Raw genomic sequence first — 18,977 nt, 5'->3', positions numbered from 1 at the left:
TTTCTGGTCGACTACTTTTCTCTTCTTCTTTCTTTTTTTCCCACTCTCTGATCCTCTTTCCTCTTTCTCTTGTCTCCCTTGGCGACTAGACCTATTTCCTCTCACCACGGTCTGGGCGCCTACTCTCACACAAGCTCTCACCGACCTTGTCTAGCACCACCACTACCACCACTATCACAGCTACAGCTACTGTGGTTCATCAAACAGCCCTGCTAGGCTCTTGCGCCAAACCAAACCTTGTCCGCCCCCAACAGTTCCCCCTACCGACCGTCGTTGCTTTTTCTTTCTTTTTCATCTGCCGTGAAAAGCAAGGAAAGGAAAAATCGGTCTCGAGATCGACCTTGGAGAGCTCAGCTAGCGCGCGCTACTGAGATTTGGTGCTGCTGCGCCGGTTTCCGCTCTGTCGGTACCTGGCCCCCAGGTCTTGCAAGGTCTTTAGGCGGTGATCCATTGATTGTCACTGTTTTGTTAGTACCTAGACGCCGCCGCATTGATTTCCATCTCGACGATACGAAGCGATTCGAGACAAATCAAGACGAGACAAGACAAGATCGAGTCACACGCCCGTGTCCTGTCTTGACTCTAATCTATCCCGCGGCTCAAGAACCTTTTCTTCAATTGAAACAAGACAGGCAGTTCGAGTTGCACGTGCAAGCATCACAAGCAACTCGTGCAACCTCCCGTCGTCTCCTCCTCCTTCCTCTTCTCCTCCCTCCGCATCCCATCCATCCATCCATCCCATCTTTGTCTGGTCTAGTCTGTCTTTTCCCTCCAAAACACCACCAACCAACATCGACGGATTTCAGCCCCAGAGAAACTAACAGCCGGGGGTTTTATCAATCAAAAGAAACGACACCCCTGCTGGTCGCTGCACCTCCCACGCGCCGTCTCTTCTCTCTCTGCACTTGCTTGTCTTGCTTGTGCTGTGCTGCCCACAAACTCACTCGACTCGACTCGACTCGACTGTCCTGTCGGCTCTCAAGCAGCAAATCAGTCCAATCGTCGTCACCACTCGGTCAACTCATCCTCAGCGCAGCGCACCCTGGTCGACGTCAGGCTTGACCCCGGTACCAACTGACCTGGGTCTACCTTACCCCCATCAAATCATCCCTGCCTCTCTCACCGAAACCCACGCCGCCCACTCTCCGCCGCCTTTCGGTCGGTATACCGGCCCTTTTCTACTGCGTCCTCCCCCCCCCTCCCCTCCGTCTTGTTGCTCCTCCCATTCTCCAATCACGGCTCTCCCGTCCTTTCCCCAAAAAGAGAAGCCGGCTCACACCTCTTCTCCTCGTCTCCTCTTTCTTCTTCCTCGTCCGGGTGCCGCGAGGTCTGGGAGCCTCCAGACAAGATAACCTACCGACCCGACATCGACCCAACGACACCACACTGACACCATTCCAAACAAAGTCAAGAGACGCTACGCTATACTACCTGCGCATACGCTCACCCACTCCCCGTCGATGATGCTCATGATTGTCTCGGTCGCGATATCATGATGCTCTGCGCAGCACAGCACACGCCGATTCTAGCGCCATCGCAGCTGCTGTTGTCCTCGTTGTCGTCCTGGTCGTCTCCATCACCGTCGCTTCTGTGCGCGCTCTCGTCGCAACCATTGGCATCACCATTTCCTGCGCCTCTACCTATACCACAACATCGCCGAGTCCCGACTCCCCTCTCGGCCTCTTGGCCGCTTCCGAACCGCTACAGTCCATGTCCCGAGTCGCTGCAGCCGTCCTATACACACACAGAATCTCTCCTCGCCCGCCAGCTCGGCACATATCCAACCGCCGTTCGGCGACAATCCATTGCACCTGAACCTTCCTGTGACCCCCCCGACCTCAATCGCATCCGTCGCCTCTACGGTCCCCTCGGCCCCGCCGCGCCGTAGCTAGCAGCCCCTCCAGCGGCTGCCCGCCATGTCGGCACAGGCCGTCCCGGACACCCAGTTAGGCCTCGATGCCGAGGAAATCCAACTGCTACGCCAGGGCCAAGCGGCGCTGGGAGGGGGATCCAGCAGCTCGCGCGCCGCCAGCCGCGCCAGCAGCCAGGGCCTCTTGATGCTAGATAGCTCATCGCTATCAGCTCTGGGTCGCTACTTTGATCATCTCATGGCCAGCATCGAGCAGCGGATACAGCACCTGAGCTACGAAGCACAGCGCTTTACGCAGCTGCAGTACGACGAAGCCGATGGTATCATTGGGGGAGCCGACGCTGAGATCGCTCGCTACACCGAGATCCTCCAACAGCTGGATGAGCTCGAGGTGGACTTTGACCGCATCGCCCATATCAAGGAGATTGTCAAGGGTTACAGGTCCAGGGTTGAAAGCTTGGAGCGTGATCTCGACAGTAGCAGTACCTCGAGCCGGCATCACAGACACTCGTCATCGCACCATTCGTCCCATCGCCATAGCCACGGTCACAGTTCCCATCGTCACAGCACCTCCCACCGTTCACGACATTAATCAGGCTAATGACCCTCCCTAATCGCCCTGGTGGTTCTCAGGAGCCTCATGGTATCACAATGGTTAGAGACCATTGACTAACGAAACAAAAGAGAAGAAGAAAAGGAGAAAAAAAGAGATGAAAATAAGACAAAACGAGATGGAGAAAGACAAGGTCCTGCGCGGGTTACACAGGACCGCCATTCTCACAAACAACAACAACTACAACAACCATGGTGAGATGGACAGGCTCTTAGGCCAGACCAAGAGCCTCTAACGACACGACACTTTATCAGGGAGGGCGCCCGGAACGTGGGAATATCGGAAGATTGATGGGCCTCACGGCTACAACACGCTACGCTACGCAACGCAAGATGGAACTGGCCTCGCGGCCGCCTTTTTAATGGTGCTTTTATAGTTGCTCTGCTTTATTTCTTGGACACTTACGGCTGACACGGTGCTACTTGGCGTTGACATGATGCTCTGTTGGTGGATGGGATGTGTTTATTATTTTTTGCTCTATTTTTTAATTGTTTTTGTCAAATGTGTGTGGTGTTTTAGCTTGCGGATGGAGAGAGAAAAAATACCCCCTTGGTTTCCTCGTTTGAGCATTGCAAATACTCCAATTCAAGTTTGTCGACTTGCGTCTCTGATGTGATGTGTGATGTTGAAGAACATGGATTCCCTTGCTCTGACGTTGATGCCCTTGTTCAGAGGTAGTTGTTCCGTTTGGTAAAGTTCTAGACAACTCATCATGTCGTCCCTGCAAATCGTCACGCCTCCCAACTGTCGCCTCGCCCGGACGACTGGTTCTGGGGTGCAGATGAGGGAGGGTGGGGGAAGGGATGCATATGCATGGCGTTGCAAGGGAGAGATATTGGTGTGTTGCTTCTAACTTGGACGCAGTGATGCCCAACTCACTACACTAGCTGACGTGGTTCAAGGAAATAAGGCTGGCTGATTGAATGTTGGACACGGTTCGTTGATGATATGATGATGCAGTAGCTAAAGCAAGTGAGATTCGGCGGGTTGTGCTTCCGTCGTCAAGGGGATATGCCTATCGCGACCAATTGGTGGAAAGGATTGCCCATGACCTTGAAAAGTTGCAGTAGTTGAACTAGACAAGGGTGTTTGTTGTTGGGTTGTGGATGCTTCTTATTGGAGACTCACCGAGGACTTGCAATTATTGGCTCGGAGGATAATCGAGCAGTTATTGGTTAAGAGAGAATACTCTATAGATGACTTGAAGAGTCTGAGGTGTTAGTGTTACTGTAAATGAACACAGCCAGATGTCTATATCTGTGAGTGAGACATGTACAAAGTGATAGAGTCAACTCAATCCCCCACGAATAGACAATACTGGAGTCAAGACACCCAAGTTAAATAATCATGGTCTTTTTATCAACGTCTAAAACACAACAAGGGAAGCCAATATCCATCCATCAATCAATCAATCAATCCATCCCATCCATTCATCCATTGAATACCACAATTCAAATCCCCCCTCCCTACCTTTCCCACGCCTCATCATAGACCAGACCAAAAAAGAACCGATCGACCGTCATCAAGTTATGCCAACCGACCAATAATCCAGACCAAAAAAAAAACAAAAAAAAAAAACACCAACAAACAAAACCAACATGAAAAGATAATGGTTTCACGCTGCTGAGTGTTGCCCTCCCCTTTCCTTGTTACGCCATAAAACGCCGCTTGCCATGGTTTCGTTTCCAACAACTCGCTCTCTCTCTCTCTCATCTCCTTCAATACTTCCTCCACTGTCTCTTTCTCATGATGCTTGCATGCTTGCTTCTTTCAATGTAGGGGGAATAGAATAGACAAAGGAAAGTGAAAAAGAGTAAAAACAAAACGAGGGTCGAGGGCGTCAACTGCCCTTGGCCTGATTACTCTGCTCTTGCGTCGCAAGCGTCGAGGAGGCCTATACCCGGGCGATGCGTCGAGCTCGGACGAGGAATGGACTGGGCATCTCGTCACGTTCTGGATCCCATACAGCCACGGGCTCGTCGCCGCTCGACTTCCGCTCAAGGCCGATGCGGTCTCTGAATGCCCTCTTGGGGCTCACGTTCTCACCAGTGGTGGGGAGAACAACAGCGCTCATGGGACGTCCGCCAGCACGAGCCTGTTGCAGCTCGACGAGGGTTCGGCCCTTGATGTTGGCCATGTTGTTCTTGGCAACCATTCTACCCATCGCCTCGTCCGCATTCTTCCTGTTGCTGTTAAGCGACAGAGTGCGAGTCAGACCCTGAGCAGTGCTAGCCTCAGGCACGAGCGACGCCGCAGATGGTATCTTGCTGAGTCGCCGACCGGGAGATCTAGGACCAGACTCGGCTTGGGGCATGATCTGCTTCGAGACAAAGCCGGGGTTCGAGGCTGCAGGCTTGAGTCGGTTGATGGGGCACGACTTCTGTGATGTCAAGACAGGGCGCGTCTTTGATGTGAAGGGGTTCTTGGACGACTTGATGTTGCGAGTCGGCGAGGGCATAATATCATCATCCTCAGAATCAGACAACGACGGCTCGCCACGAGGGTTATCCCACCGGCTCTCGCCCGAGCTTCGGTTGGCGTTGTTGGCAAAGATGTTGGCCGTAAAGATGTTACTCGCGTTGTATGTCGGGGCTTTGGTACCTCCATTGCGACGAGGTGATAGGGACAGCGACTCGATGGCGGCGATGGGGCTGGGTGAGCCCATCTCAATGTCCATGGGCGTATTAGCAGCGTTGCCCACAAACATGGTCTGCGCACGGGCGAAGGGGGTGCGTGTCGTCTTCTTCGTCTCCCGGAAGCTCTCGGGGCTATCGATGGAGTACTCAGTGAGGTCCGTTGTCGAGGGGAACTCGTCTCCGCTGGTGTTGACCGACGAGTGAGGGTAATCCGGCTTGAAATCGGACTTGGCTGGTGATGTCGGGTGCTCGTCCTCGCGACTCTGGGGTCTTGAGCCGACAAAGGCGACTGTCTTCTTCTGTAGTTCGGCCTCGACACGGGCTTGGACTTCCTCCTCCACCCGAGCCTGTACCTCTTCTTCGAAGCGGATATGTAGTTGTTCAACCTCGGCGTTCACCAGGTGATCAATCTTGAGGCGGGCCTTGACCTCCCACTCTCTCCGCAGCGACGAGTCTAGCTCTTCTCGGATGAGCTCCTTCTCCATCTCAAGGCCAGCGAGCCTCTCCATCACTTCCCTCTCCTTCTTACGGAGAGCGTCTTCCCTCAGCTTAAGCGACTTGTTGAGGTCCACAACCTCCTTCTCCTTGCGCATGAGCCTGACAACAGGCAGGCTAAGCAGCGATGCCGTGTCGGGTCTCCGGTCAGGGTTGACCCTGAGGCAGTCCTTGATGACCTGGCCAAGCTCGGGAGAGTACACATCAGGCAGGGCGGGGAACTTGCCCTCCTTGATCTTTTGCACAAGTTGGAAATGCGTCTTGGCGTTGAATGGAGGCTCTCGTGCGCAGAGCTCGTAGATGATGCAGCCCAGGGACCAAATGTCAGACTTGAGTGTGTACTTTTCGGCGGCACAGATCTCGGGCGACATGTAGAATGGTGTGCCGACGTAGGTAGAAGCAAAGTCGTGGGACTTGATCATCTTGGAGAGACCAAAGTCTCCAAGCTTGACCGAGTTGTCCTCACCGAGGAAGACTGAAGGTTATTAGTTCACACCCCAAGTAAACAAAGTACCAGAAAGTCTCACCATTCTCGGGCTTCAAGTCACGATGTAGAATAGTCATAGTTCCAGCAGGAACCTTGGGACCTGCCGCAGCTCCCTGTGTCAAACCCAAAACATTGGCGCCAACCTCGGGCGGGTCGATGCCATAGTGGCACCGATACAAGGCCATGACCAGCTGGCTGAAGATGCTCCAGACAAAGCTTTCTTGTGCCCGTTGGCCCTTCATTGTGAGGTCCTTGATGACACGACCGAGGTCGCCGTTGCCGCAGTACTCCATGTACAGGTGCAGGTCTTGGCTGACCTTGAGGTGTTCACGGTTGTAGTAGGCGACGATGTTGGGATGGCGGAGGGTCGACAGGATCTGGAACTCGGCGTGGAGCTGCTCGCGCTCCTTTTGTGACATTCGGAGGTATGAGATTTCCTTTCGGCACATGATGAAGCCATCGGCCTTCCGCCGAACTTTGCGGATGACACCGAAGGATCCATGGCCTGGGTGTGGATGTGTCAGTCGGTGAGTTGACCGTGAATAGGCGGTGCATGTCAGAGAGGTTGAGCGTGAACTTACCAATCTTCTCCAACGTCTCGTACTTGTCCTCGGAAGACATGATCAAAGTCAATTCACGATAAATAACCGGTCCAACCCATGCAGTGCAATCCTGCTTCGACGGTAGCTTTCACGCCGTTGAACGAGTAGGTTCGTGATCGAGTCGGTAGGTGGTGGGGGACGACAAGTAAAGAAGACTGGGGGTAAAAAACAAAAACACCTTGCTGTCGGTTAGTAGAGGTTATTCACAATGTGAGAGAGAAGGTTTGTTTGAGAAAAGGATGAGGAGGAGAAAGAGTTGGGGAAAGCAAAGACGAGAAGCTTAAACAAAGAGAGCGTGGTCGTGAAAATGGGCCTGGACTAACTTGAACTTCCCACTCACTCACCCCGGTCCGTCCCACAGAGTAAACACCTGGCGCCGTTGTTATGGCAACAGAGGCCCACCCGGGGTTGACCCGGAAAGAGCCTCGTTATCGATAAGGGGACCGTGGCGGTGACGTCGAGGAACCGGTCGACGCTGATTGGCTGAGGGGAATTTGGTGGCCGTTTATGGTGATGGCGACTTTTTGGAGGGGTCCTACCATCCATGATTTGATTTGATAAGCAAGGCCTACGGTCTTCGGAGATAAGAATTGACTTCTTATAGACGACTTGACTTCATTCATTAGCCTTTTGAGGCATATATTATATACTTGAATTTCTTCACCATGGTCCTCCGCAAAGATGAGCTCGAAGGTAAACTCGGCGAGGAAGCACTCCTCATCAAGAGCGGCGTCCTTCGTGACGAGAACCCCCTCGACGACAGCCCCGAGTTTCACGAGTTCCTCATGGCCTGTCGACACGGCGATCTGAGGACTTGTCAGGAACTCATCAGCCGCGGCGTCAACATCAATGGCAAGGACAAGTTTGACTATACGCCCCTCATCATCGTGGGTTGTTTTTTTGTCATGCAGTTTTGAGTAATGAGGGGCTGACGGGGATAGGCGAGTTTGTGTGGACATTATGAACTTGTTCAACTACTATTAGAGTCTGGTAAGTTTAATTCATCTTGTTTAACGTTGAATTGTCTTGTTTCGTGCCGTATAGTCTTTCGTTGTCTCTCATCATGAAACTCACATCAACTACAAGGCGCACTGGCCGAGCGCAACACCTTCCAGGGCGAGCGATGCATCTACAACGCCCTCAATGACCGCATCCGCAACCTCCTCTTACAGTACGACTTTTCAAAGTCCTCAGACCCTTACGTCTACTGGTCTTCCCACATATCGACTCTCCTGGGTCGCCCATCACCCAGCACCGCAGATATTACTCTCGTCGCCGGCTCACGTTCCTTTGAGCTGCACAAGTTTCTACTTGCCTCAAGGTCTCCTTACTTCAAAGCCAAGTTGGCCGCTGCCCCAAACACCACTACTTGGAATCTTGCCAATGCTGTCCCCGTCGAGGCCTTTCAGATCGTCCTAAGGTATCTTTACTTGGGCGAGGTACCGCGAGATCTTGCACCTACAGGAACCGACACCTCTGAAGAGGACATACTCAACGGACTGTCCAAAATTAGCAAGCAGCTCGAGGTTGAGTCACTATGGGAGGCCATTCTCGCCGGAGCCGACAGGAGACTTGCTCGTCAGCGGTATCAAGATGAGGTAGAGCGAGCAAGGGGACAACTGGAAGACTTCTTTCAACAGAATGTCGTGGGACACAAGATGGTGGTAGACTCGGATCGAGTCAAGGATGTCAAGTGGCACCATGATAACGCCATGTTTGCAGACGTCCTCCTCCGCGCAGACGAGCCAGTCGAAGCTGAAGAGGAAAAGCCCGAGCAAACTGAGGACAAACCAACTATACCCATTGGCCCAGCCGGCAACGGTAACGACTCTGCCAAATCCCCCAAGTCGGTCCTCTATCCCGCTCACAAGGCCATGCTCATCCGAAGCGAGTACTTTGAAAAGATGTTCTCGGGCGACTTTGTCGAGTCTCACCGCGCTGACCATCTCCGCGTCGTTACTGTCGACTGCTCACCAGCTGTTCTCGAGATCATCCTCACTTTCCTTTACACAGAAACTGTCGCCTGCCCTCTTGAACATGCCCTCGATCTTCTGTATGCAGCTGACATGCTGTTCCTCGACAATCTCAAGAGCAAGGCTGCAGTGGCTATTAGCACATTAGGCAGTGGTAGCTCGAACGTCTTGGTCGACCGCACCCACGGCCAGACCCATGAGGACGGCGACGGCGAGGCAGACGTCCACGAGACCGTTGAGATGGAGCCCATCAATATCTACGACGTCATCCACGCTGCCTGGGACCTCCGCGTGCAGCGTCTCGAAGAATTCGCAGCCCGTTATCTTGCCTACCGCCTCGAAGACTATATCGACGAGGAGGACTTCCAAGCGCTTATCGCCGAGTCCGCTCAGCGTTTGACGGCACGTGAGGAGACAGACACAATCGAATTGCTCGATGATATTCGGTACTACCTGTCAGATCGATTCAGACTACGCTTCGAGGATGCTGGTCTTGACGAGATGATGGACGAGACGGGTGAGCTCGACGCCGAGTTGGCGGCTGCCATGGCGGATCAGGCCGTCATTTCTACAGGAGAGACGAATGGTACAGTTAGGCAGAATGGCGAGACAAACGGGGAGGCAAAGGAGGCAAATGGCGAGGCCAAAGAGGGAGCCGTGCGAACACTGGATGGTGAGGTTGCAGAGGATGAGTTTGCCTCAGATGCCATCAACTACCAGATCCTACTGGGTAAGATTGATGCCATGCTGGATCGTCTGAAGCTCGATGCTTAAGCCAATCATCATGTATATAAAGATTTACGACATGTTCAACTGGGGGGCATAAGCATCTAGACGACATATAGCCATGAAAAACATGATACGAATTACGACATCACAATTCCCCACGAGTTCAAGTTTGTTTTCAACATATATTTATTTTCTGTTTTGAGTATCTACAAGATACCTTTATTGCATTGTTGAAAAGACAAAAGCTTGCTTGTGCATCTCTTCAACTGAAGATTCTATGCCGTCGCTGATACTAAGAAAGTGTTGAAAGGAAACATCCAAAAGTTGTTCAATCTCTAGGATGCCAGGCGATGGGTAGCCCGCCGTGTCATTGCACTCGTCATTAAGATCAAAGCCAACTCACCTCGGCTGTCCGCTCTGGTTCCTCCGATCCAAACCTCCTCGCTGCTCACTCACAGAAGCCAGCTCTCAGTACTCGACAATCTTCAGTCTCTTCTGCAGGAGCTCTGGCAGCTCCTCCTTCTTGACGAGACCCATCTGCACGCAGTCTCCCCAGAAGAACATGACACGATCCTGAGCATACCTGAGGTAGTCAAACTCGTCAGGTCCGAGGTCCTCCTCCTTGACAACGTCGTCAAGGGCTGGGATCTTGGCCTGGACGATACCCCACGCGATCCAGTGTGCATGATTGGCCGGACGCCACCACTGCGTCTCCTCCAACAGAGCTCGCACGCGCTGGTCTCGCTCCTCCTCGTTGGCTCGCTCTGCAGCGCTCCATCCTCCAGGGGGCACTCGTGCATCAAGCATGAATTCCACGATAGAGCTGGAGCTGCTGGCAGGAGGGTTGCTAGGAGTCGACAGGGGGGTGGCAATAGGCGTGGAAGTGCCACTGGACAAGTTCCCGTCCGAAGGAGCCAGCCTTGGAGTGGACCCGTTCCCTTGGAATCGGGGGCGATGATCGACGTAAGCCCTGACGAAACGACGCTGCTCATCGGGGGTGGGATACCGCCTCTCGTTGCACGCCCATGGCACTACGGCATCATGGTAATTATACGTCCATTCGTTGAAGTGGTTGGCGAACTCGAGGCCACGCGTGTTGGGGCCTGCATACTCAAAGTCGATGACGATGAGCTGCTTGTGCTGGTTGGCAGGCTGAAGAAGCGGTGACTTTTCATCGTCGGGGCGAATTCGAAGAATGTTGCCATATTGCGTCTGTGAGAGGTATTAGCCAATTTTCTTATCGATGGATATCAGTGCATGTACTCACGTCACTGTGGGCAAAGACAATCTTGTCCTTCACTTCCCGTTGGCCGCCCTTGTAGTGGCTGTAAAGATGGGCACGGTACTTGGCAATCATGTCCTTGAACTGAGGCCAGGGAGTGCCGCAGACGTAGCCCCTGCTCTTCCAGGCATGGACAATGGGGTTGCGTCGCTCCGTCGGTGGCTTGGCCTCTTTCTCGAGCTCCTGGTCCAGGAAGGTGGCGATCCGCTCGACATTATCGAGCCACTGATCCCAGCTCCTCCAGGTTGCGGGCCCGTTCTCTCTCTCATGAGGCAGTAGCTCGATGCCCTCGTGAAGCTCCCTCATTCGCTTGGCAATTTGCTTGGACATTTCGGGGTCGCGAAGGTCCGACGGGGTCAGGGTGATGGAATCGAAGAACTGTTCGAACCGACCATTCTGGAATGTACCGAGGAGTCGTGGTCCGATTCTCTTGCGTGCCAGCCTCTGCAACACCTGGAGCTCGTTGTCCCGGTCGATGAGGTGCTCAACCTGTGGACCATAGATACGAAGCAGAAGCTTGGAAGGCATACGCTTGTTCTCAACCTCCTCAAGGTTACGAGGAGGGTGGACAACGTAGACGGCGTTGGTGAGAGCACCGCTGAGACGCTCCACCGAGATCTTATCTCCGCCTCCAAGAGGGATGCGTCTCCACCCCTTGAGCCTGAGGGTATGCGCGATACGAATGATTTCGTTCTTGAAGTTGAGCCAGTTCTCACGCTCCTTGTCGACCTTATCGTCGGAGCCGTTGGTGGCCGTCAAGTCCTCAGTGCTACCACCGCCTGCGTAGCTCATGGTCTTGGAGTTGTCCAGCCAAGCATCGCAGCTGGGAACGATGGCGTCTCCATCGACATAATCGGTATCGGAGGAGGCACCTCGCAGTGAGGCCCGAGAGGGAACCTTGCGGTTCTTTGGGCGTGTCAACTTGGGAGGGAAATGAGGAACTGCCGTGAAGCCCATATGAGCCATCGAGTCCTCCAAGATGCGCTGAAGTCTGTCGAAGGAAACATCGCTCGAGTCAGAGTCAATAGAATTAGAGCGCGAGCGGCCACTTTGCTCCTGATCAGACCCTCGAGAGCGCTCAGGCTCCTTGCCCGAAGCTGAGGCCGTCTCGGCGCCCTTTGCTTTGGGAGGCGACTTGGACTTGCGTCGACGGGTGGTCTTCTTGTTGGACTTTCTCCCGGCTGCCTTGGTCCGCTCATGCTCCAGCCAGTCTCCAACCTGGGCTAGAAGCTTTTCACTGTAGTACTGGCGGCGGTGACTGTGAGGGTGGGAAGTGGGATGAGACGTTGGCCCCGAGTCCTCGGCGTGGTGAGCCGGGGAAGGACTTTCGCTGTATGACGACCTTGAAGAACCGTTGGGGAGTTGAGATGGCACGAGCTTACCGCTCAGGCGTCGTCTGAAGCCAGCAGAGAACTGCTTCATAGGCTGGGACTCATCCTCCAGCATCTGGATTTCGGACTCGGGTTCCGCAATCTGCACAGCTGTGGTGTGTGAGCTCTGGGTTTCATTTACATTGATGGTGCAGAAATGTCATGTGTGGTGTTCAAGCAAACTCAAGATACAAGATGAGAGCACGCGCAAGCCGCATAGCAAACGGGTCAGAGGACAATCACTCGAACGCATGAGCAAGGCACAGAGCCAACTTACCGGGTCGTCAGTCCGTCTTGCTCATGGCCTTGCTTGACAATCATAACGATATGCCAAGCAGACCCGAAAATGCCATCGCATGCCCACGCGCGTCACATCCTGGATCGTTCGCGGGTCAAGCTCCATCACATGCTCAGGGGGAATTGAGTTGCGCCAGCCCCAGTATCGGAAACCACCTCGAAGGTGATTCGAGGCGATGACTATCTACAGAATCCTTCTTCAACGTACCTTTGAGAGAGCCACTAGACGGGTAGGGGCGTTCATCTTCCTCGCTCTTGAGTGCCGAGCGCAAGGGCGCAGAGAGGCCATTGATCGTGGGGCTCGGTGCCGCAGACATGGCGGGGGAGGAGGGGTTCTATCGGTTTTCAGCTGTTGGGGTCCAATTGGTTGTCGTCTGGAGAAAAAAAGATTTGCGAAGTTGATCGGAAAATATCCAAGAAGAGGGGACGGGAGTCGCGGTGAGGAAGAAATTGGCAAATAATTGAGGCGTATGTAGGCTGCAGGACGCAATATGCGAGAGATGTGTCGGTTGTGTCCCCCTCTCGCTCCCAAAAGAAGAAAAGCGGTCCAAGGGTCAATCAGCAGCTCGCGCGTGTGTGGACTGGGCTGGACTGCTAGATCAGGGAGGTGGAGGAGTGCGCTTATCAGCGAGTCAGGGGTCTGGGTAGGGTCGAAAAGGCTTGTTCGTTTTGTGCAGCCTGTGATTCGCTTCGTTTAATAGACGTCTTTCGATAGAAGGACAAGGGCATTGATAATGCGATTCGTATCAAGGAGGCGAATCTGGAGGTGAAGGAAGAGAGGATGTTCGAATTGAAGTGGGAGATAAGAGAGTAAAAGTAATGGCCAGCAAGGCAGGGAGGAGGGAAAAAAAAAACTACGCCAATGTCACAAGGGAAGGAGGCCACATGATCTCTCCCGCTCCAGAGCCACTGAGAACCAGAAGGCAGGTACGACAAAGTCCCGGTTTCCCATTCGGTGCCCATCCGTCTCGTCTCGAACTGGGCTAACAAACGTCACCGTAGCGTACGCCCTGGACCGGAAGCATCCGCGGCGACTACAAGTTCAAGGGTTCGTGGTTCACGGCCTGTGATTATCTGGCGAGAGGCGATACCACGTCACACAAAAGAGGCAAAATGGTAATACGTCCCGTCACTCATTGGCTGCATCTTTTACCCAATCCCTTGGAATCTCTTCCCCAAAATCGTCACCGAAAGGAGGGGAAGCAAGAGCAGTTCTCCGCTGAACAAGGGGGGCACGGGGGAAGGAGGGGAATGCGGCTGTCGGGAGGCGTCGAAAGCGTCTAGACCCCGTTTTGCCGGGTGACGTAATTTCCGGTGGCTAGTGGCGCTATCCCCCTTTGGGCCATCCTCGGTGGCAGTTTTTGGCAGTGTCTCACATGCTCTTGGTGGAGTCTTTCGTGGAGAAATTCTTCACCGCCGACCACCACCACCATTCATACAAGGATTCCCCCCATAAGTTGGTGATAATGTGAAGTCGCATTCACTATTCGAAACTATTTGACCCTCTCGTTCTCGGTCCGTGCCGGAGGGTGGCCTGCCCATCCGGAATCCTGCCTACCGGGTCCCGGCACAAAAGACCCACTCGGGCACCGAAGCCGTGGGGGCTACTCTCGGCATAACATCCATGAAGCGACCAGATAGATGATATAGGCTCGGTCACGGCAACGGCGACGGTTCACCACAGCTAACCCACTCGGCCGTGTCATGATACTCCTTCAAGAGGCTGCAGGCTGACTCTCGCCATGTTCCCCCACGCTCCAGAACACGCTCCATCCCAGCCTCGGTGGACCTTTATAGCCTCACTCGGGGCCGGCTTCATTGCCGACGTTGAACCTCATCCTTTGGTTTGACGTGTATCGTCATGTCATCCCTGACACGGCATCAGGTTGATACATTTTATGTAACCTCGGGGATGTGTTACTAACCCAGCACAAAAGCAAGTAGTGCCGTTGATGGCCGAGCCGCAGCTCAACAACTAATTGGCCTCGTCAATGCTCGACTGATCCTCGTACACTGAAGGCGAGATAATAGTCATTCCATGTAAAAGATATGGCCATTGCGCCCGCAAGGCAAAATCTCTGCAAGATACGACATTCTGTTGCTTGAACAGCACCCTGGCTGGTCCGTCCCTCTCACTGCTGCCCTTGCAACTGAGCCAACTGCCGCCGAATCTCTTTTTCTTCTTGTTTAAGACTCTGTATTTCATGCTCAAGCTCCTTCTTTCTCTCCTCTGTTTGCCTCCGTCTCTCCGTGAGTTCAGTTTCTTTCCTTTCCAGCTTGCTGATTTGCTTCCTGTGGTTAACCGCAGCCGGGCCTGTCAGGGTGGCCCAGCACTCATACAACCACTCCTCGGGCGGCCAGCCGACAAAAGACTTGTACTTATCCGTTGCGTAGTCGAACCAGAATTTTTCCAGCTGCCCTTTATCGTTGTATGGCATGAGATTGCTGAACTGCTCCCACACCTCGACGGCCTCGCGGGCATCGTCCTCCGAAATCTCGAACCACTCCCTGTGTCCCGTCTTCGTCTTGCAGTTTGGGTTTGGGCAATACGCCTTCCTGTTTCTTCTGCACAACGTGAGGTGAACTAATCTCTCCATCGTCCTGACTGCGCATGGCATATAAACTATGAACTTGTAGTCTATGTCGTGCCTGCAATCCCTCTCCCATACCTGGAGCCTCTTTCGAACCTCGGCGTCGTTTTTCTGGTCCTCAAGCGAAAGCGTCGTGTCGTCGTTGCTGCCCTTGGATATTTTGGACCCAATTTTGAGATATCCAGGAGCAGTCTTCTCGGCGAAGCAATATACCCAGCCTGGTGAGAGACTTTGTCCCATCGGGGCCTGTCTCAAGCGTTTCAGAACGAGTTGCACCGCATTCTTCTTATCCTCACTTGCTGGAGCAAACCTCATATTTCCAACTTTCAGGAGACGAGGTGACGCCTTTTTGCTCTTGCTTGTGGGTTGCTCCTCAACCTCCTCGTCATCCGTTGACCTTTCGCTCTCTGAGGTTTGGTTGCGCAGTAGAAGGCTCTTCTCGAGTTGCCCACCTTTCTTTAGAGAACCTCTCATTCTCCTCATGGCATCGCCGAGGTAGTCATCGCCTGTTGAATGTCGTTGCCTTCTTGTTGGACTTTCATCTTCGCCTCTTAAATAGCGAGAACGGCGCGGACGAACCTCCGAGTCAGGAATAGACATCGGTGTCGAGGCAGTCGAGATAGGGCTGAAGATTTCGCTGGGACCTGGCGAGATGGTCGACTCAGGAGACATGATCGAGGCATCGTCGATGACCGATAGAGAATCAAGCCCGTTGACTAGGTGTCCCATTGTCGGTGTGCTGGCCCGTGAGTTGCTGGTTGGTCTACCACGCTGTTTTATCGGGGTGACAGCGGCCGGCTGGTTTATCATAGGCCCCTCTCGTTCGGGCTTCGGTCGTTGGCGGCGAGACATGGTAGATTCGTCGGTAGACACTTTAGACACTTCTTCATTTTCCTCGCTATCCTCTCCGCCTCCATCGTAGTCTTCATATTCGTCTTCCAATTCCTCACCCTCATCGTCGCTCGATTCAATATGCTTATGGCGTCGAGTGAGGCTAAAGTCAGGCACGGCCAGTCTGGTACTCCTTGTCCTCTCTGGTGTTTCGCTATCCGCACCTCCATCCCAACTCATCAGTCTCTCGCCAAGCACAAAGGCAACGTATTGGTACTTGTCGTAGACATGGTCGTTGTGTCGAACATGATGATCGTGCTGGCTGCTCGGACATGTAAGCCAGATGGCCAGACGCCTGAGCAACCCCTGAGCCTCGGCCGAATCCGTCGCAGCTCCATCCTTGGTAGCACTAATTAGTTCGAGTAGAATTGGTTCGATTCCGTCCGTTCCAATTCTCTGATTAAACGTGCATGCGATGTTGAATGCAATGTGCCCGAGACAGGGGAGCTCGCCCTCCTGCGGGATTTCGAGCGCATCGTAGAGTGAGGTGAGTTTCGTGACTGAACTCTTCTTTTTCGGCATCTTGAGTGTGTGCAAGATATTTCAAAGAATTATATATACCGGATGATGAAGGGTTTGGCAAAGGCCTCCGGTGATGACTGAGGGACAAGGCTAGATCTCAGGGAACAAGGAGTAACAAGAGAAAGTAGGCGGATGGGAGCCTTCTAATTCTAAGGCTGGGGTATAGGCTGCACTCATACCAGGCAGAATGTAGAGAAAATCGATTACCTGCATCCCATCTCATGCAGCTGCAGGCCAAGAAACCTGAGACAGGGTTTATCTGGCGTCGAGTTAGTCCAGCCTCAGGCCCAACGGATAGTCCTTTTGTGATCTGATTCTGCAATTGCCAACCAGAACCGGAACTCATGCTTAGAGTTCAGGATCTCCTACATCTCCTTCCTGTTCTGACAACACCTTCTCTCAAGGAGTGGTCTCGTGTGCGAAGCCAGCGTTGCAATGGTGTTGTTGTTGGTCCGCGACATGCATCAAGACGGCATCCCCGACACGTTAGCGCCAACAGCATCTTGATCGTTTTGGGGGCTGCGGACCGTACCGTTCATTCCGAAACATGCAGGCCCCTCGGCAACTCCTTCAATGAAGTTTGGTCATGTCCTTCGACTCCTCGTTCTCGATTGAGCTTGGTTTCAGCCTGGGGTTATGGATGGTAAAGTAAGATGAACAGAATATCTGCTAGATAACTTCGGTCTGACCGTGTAATTCTCTATGTGAATACTCAGCTGTAATTATAATCCATGCTCAGTAAGTCCTAAAGCTTCGCCTCGCCGGCTTCCTCTTCACTAGGATACTTAACTCCTGTCTCCTTCAAGTTGCCCTCCTGCTCCAGCTCCGGCACCTTGACATAACCCTTGGTATGCGAAACCGCCGACAGGAGCCACTCCCTCGTCGCCTTCATACCCTCGTTGTTGAGTGCCCAGACAACAGCATCAACCACATCGTCGACAATGACCGCCGGCTTGTGACGAGGCTCCTTCTCTGTCAAAGTCTGTCGCCAGACACCGGTTCGAACCAGAATAGGCACCCACTCGGTCCCGTCCTCGGCGTTGAAATCGTTGGCGCCTCGGATGTCGCTCTCGGGGTTATCGCCAATCATGTAAACGCGTCGTAGAGGGTGGCACTTTGTAATGTCGTGCGAGGGACTCTTGCCCCTGTTGCAGGCCATGTCATGGTAGTACTGTAGTAGCCTGTCGTGGGCGTACTTGTATGTATAGTTAGATGGCTTTCCCAGGGCGTTGTACTCAAGTTCCTTTCCGTCTGTCGTCATCGACCACACTCCCTTGAGAGCCTCCATAAACGCCCCAGTGCCGAACCGGTTCACGGGGTAATTCGTCTTCCATAGAAGATCCATGTTGGAGATCCAGAGTCCGGGTTGGTTGTCCTGCTGCCAGCCATTGTTTGGCAATGATTTATCACCGTTCCTGTGCGAAATGGTACCGAGATAACCCTCATGTGAGATCAAGAGATCATGGATGATCTGGATATCGACGGACCAATCCCTTGGGTCGTTCCAGACGAAAATCTGGTCAATCTTGAGAGCATTGTGTGGGATATTTGTTGTGTAAGGATCCTTGAGAAGAGGGATTCGCTTTCCATCGGGCAATGGCACAGGTTTTCCGTTTACATCGCCTTCTAGGTGATCAAAAGGGAACACATCCTTACACTCAGCGAGGATGTCAGCAGGAGTGACGACTCGCTTAAAGCCATAACTGAAATGGTTAGCTACACAAAGACGTCATTCAATTTTAGGGATAGAAGCTTACTCAAGAGCAATCTGACGAGCCTGCTCGGGATGGGAGCCTGTGATCAGGATAGTGCCATGGTTCTTGAGCTCGTCACTCCAGGCGCTCATGGGTGTGTGTGACAGGATCATCCTCCCACGTATCACGTCGTCGTTCTTGGCAATCTGCAGGCGCTCTTGCAAAGTATCGGCCTTCTTGACTTCAGGCACGCCGCCTCCATTCGTCAGAAAGACATATCGAATGCCGTTGCTGCGGATCATCTTGATCACCTTCTCAGCTCCCTCCACCCTATTGCGGCCTTGATATAGGACGCCATCGATGCTAGTCAGGAGTTAGTAGTCTATAGTTCAACGCAGATGGCGTGCATATCTCAAGTTCCGGGTTAAGGAAGCAGTGTGATGTGCCTTCTCGTACTTACTCGAAAGCAAAAGCAATCTCAGAGAACAGCTTTCGTGACGCCTCGCTAGGTTCCTGAAAGTCATTCGGGTTCACTAATGACCCGTCTGGCTTTGAACAGAAGAAAGAGGAAGTGCGGAACGCTCGTGAGCCTCCCTGGATACCGCGAGGGAACCTAGAGACAGCGGCCGTCATCGGCGTGGCACACCGACGCGCAGCCAATCGGCACTGGCCGACCGCGCCGAAACGTTGCATACTTGCTGGCTACACAGTGAAAGAAGAGACCAATTCCGGTTGAAGAATCGAGTGAGTGGTCTATTTCTGAGTGAAATATTCGGATGTGGTGGAAAAGAAGAGTTGTCACTCAAATGTTTCGGTTGGCATGGAGCTTGCTCAAGTACCGTATTTGTTAGAGTCATAAGCGATAACAGCAATCGTCGGAAAACCCCGCCAATATCCGATACGCGTTGATGAACGTGCTGATCAG

General features: G+C 53.2%; 6 protein-coding genes across 6 annotated transcripts; 2 read left to right on the top strand and 4 right to left on the bottom strand.

Annotated features, from left to right (window-relative positions):
- The first annotated feature begins 1,326 nt into the window (after positions 1–1,326).
- Positions 1,327–2,829, top strand: NECHADRAFT_99316 (uncharacterized protein). Its single transcript, XM_003046669.1, has 2 exons — positions 1,327–2,346; positions 2,438–2,829. The coding sequence occupies exons 1-2, from the start codon at positions 1,917–1,919 to the stop codon at positions 2,482–2,484; spliced, it is 477 nt and encodes a 158-aa protein (XP_003046715.1). The 5' UTR covers positions 1,327–1,916; the 3' UTR covers positions 2,485–2,829.
- A 1,548-nt stretch (positions 2,830–4,377) lies between these two features.
- Positions 4,378–6,722, bottom strand: NECHADRAFT_32463 (uncharacterized protein; the record flags this gene model as incomplete). Its single annotated transcript, XM_003046092.1, has 4 exons — positions 4,378–5,382; positions 5,437–6,089; positions 6,142–6,606; positions 6,683–6,722. The coding sequence occupies 4 exons, from the start codon at positions 6,720–6,722 to the stop codon at positions 4,378–4,380; spliced, it is 2,163 nt and encodes a 720-aa protein (XP_003046138.1).
- A 646-nt stretch (positions 6,723–7,368) lies between these two features.
- NECHADRAFT_91211 (uncharacterized protein) lies at positions 7,369–9,450 on the top strand (the record flags this gene model as incomplete). Its single annotated transcript, XM_003046668.1, has 3 exons — positions 7,369–7,590; positions 7,645–7,693; positions 7,790–9,450. 3 exons carry the CDS (start codon positions 7,369–7,371, stop codon positions 9,448–9,450), a joined length of 1,932 nt encoding a protein of 643 aa, XP_003046714.1.
- A 423-nt stretch (positions 9,451–9,873) lies between these two features.
- Positions 9,874–12,671, bottom strand: NECHADRAFT_76673 (uncharacterized protein; the record flags this gene model as incomplete). The annotated part of the gene is made up of 3 exons (XM_003046091.1): positions 9,874–10,617; positions 10,673–12,168; positions 12,563–12,671. The coding sequence occupies 3 exons, from the start codon at positions 12,669–12,671 to the stop codon at positions 9,874–9,876; spliced, it is 2,349 nt and encodes a 782-aa protein (XP_003046137.1).
- A 1,815-nt stretch (positions 12,672–14,486) lies between these two features.
- On the bottom strand, positions 14,487–16,429 carry NECHADRAFT_99315 (uncharacterized protein; the record flags this gene model as incomplete). The annotated part of the gene is made up of 2 exons (XM_003046090.1): positions 15,024–16,429; positions 14,487–14,879 (listed from the first exon to the last, which is right to left on the bottom strand). Exons 1-2 carry the CDS (start codon positions 16,356–16,358, stop codon positions 14,487–14,489), a joined length of 1,728 nt encoding a protein of 575 aa, XP_003046136.1. The 5' UTR covers positions 16,359–16,429.
- A 674-nt stretch (positions 16,430–17,103) lies between these two features.
- On the bottom strand, positions 17,104–18,745 carry NECHADRAFT_91209 (uncharacterized protein; the record flags this gene model as incomplete). The annotated part of the gene is made up of 4 exons (XM_003046089.1): positions 17,104–18,061; positions 18,116–18,415; positions 18,513–18,601; positions 18,674–18,745. The coding sequence occupies 4 exons, from the start codon at positions 18,743–18,745 to the stop codon at positions 17,104–17,106; spliced, it is 1,419 nt and encodes a 472-aa protein (XP_003046135.1).
- Positions 18,746–18,977: the final 232 nt, after the last annotated feature.

This window comes from Fusarium vanettenii (genome assembly GCF_000151355.1).
Source record: "Fusarium vanettenii 77-13-4 chromosome 2 genomic scaffold NECHAsca_18_chr2_1_0, whole genome shotgun sequence".
Taxonomy (NCBI): Eukaryota; Fungi; Ascomycota; class Sordariomycetes; order Hypocreales; family Nectriaceae; genus Fusarium; species Fusarium vanettenii.
The sequence above is the reverse complement of the archived record's forward strand: the minus strand, read 5'-3'. Positions and strand labels throughout refer to the sequence as shown.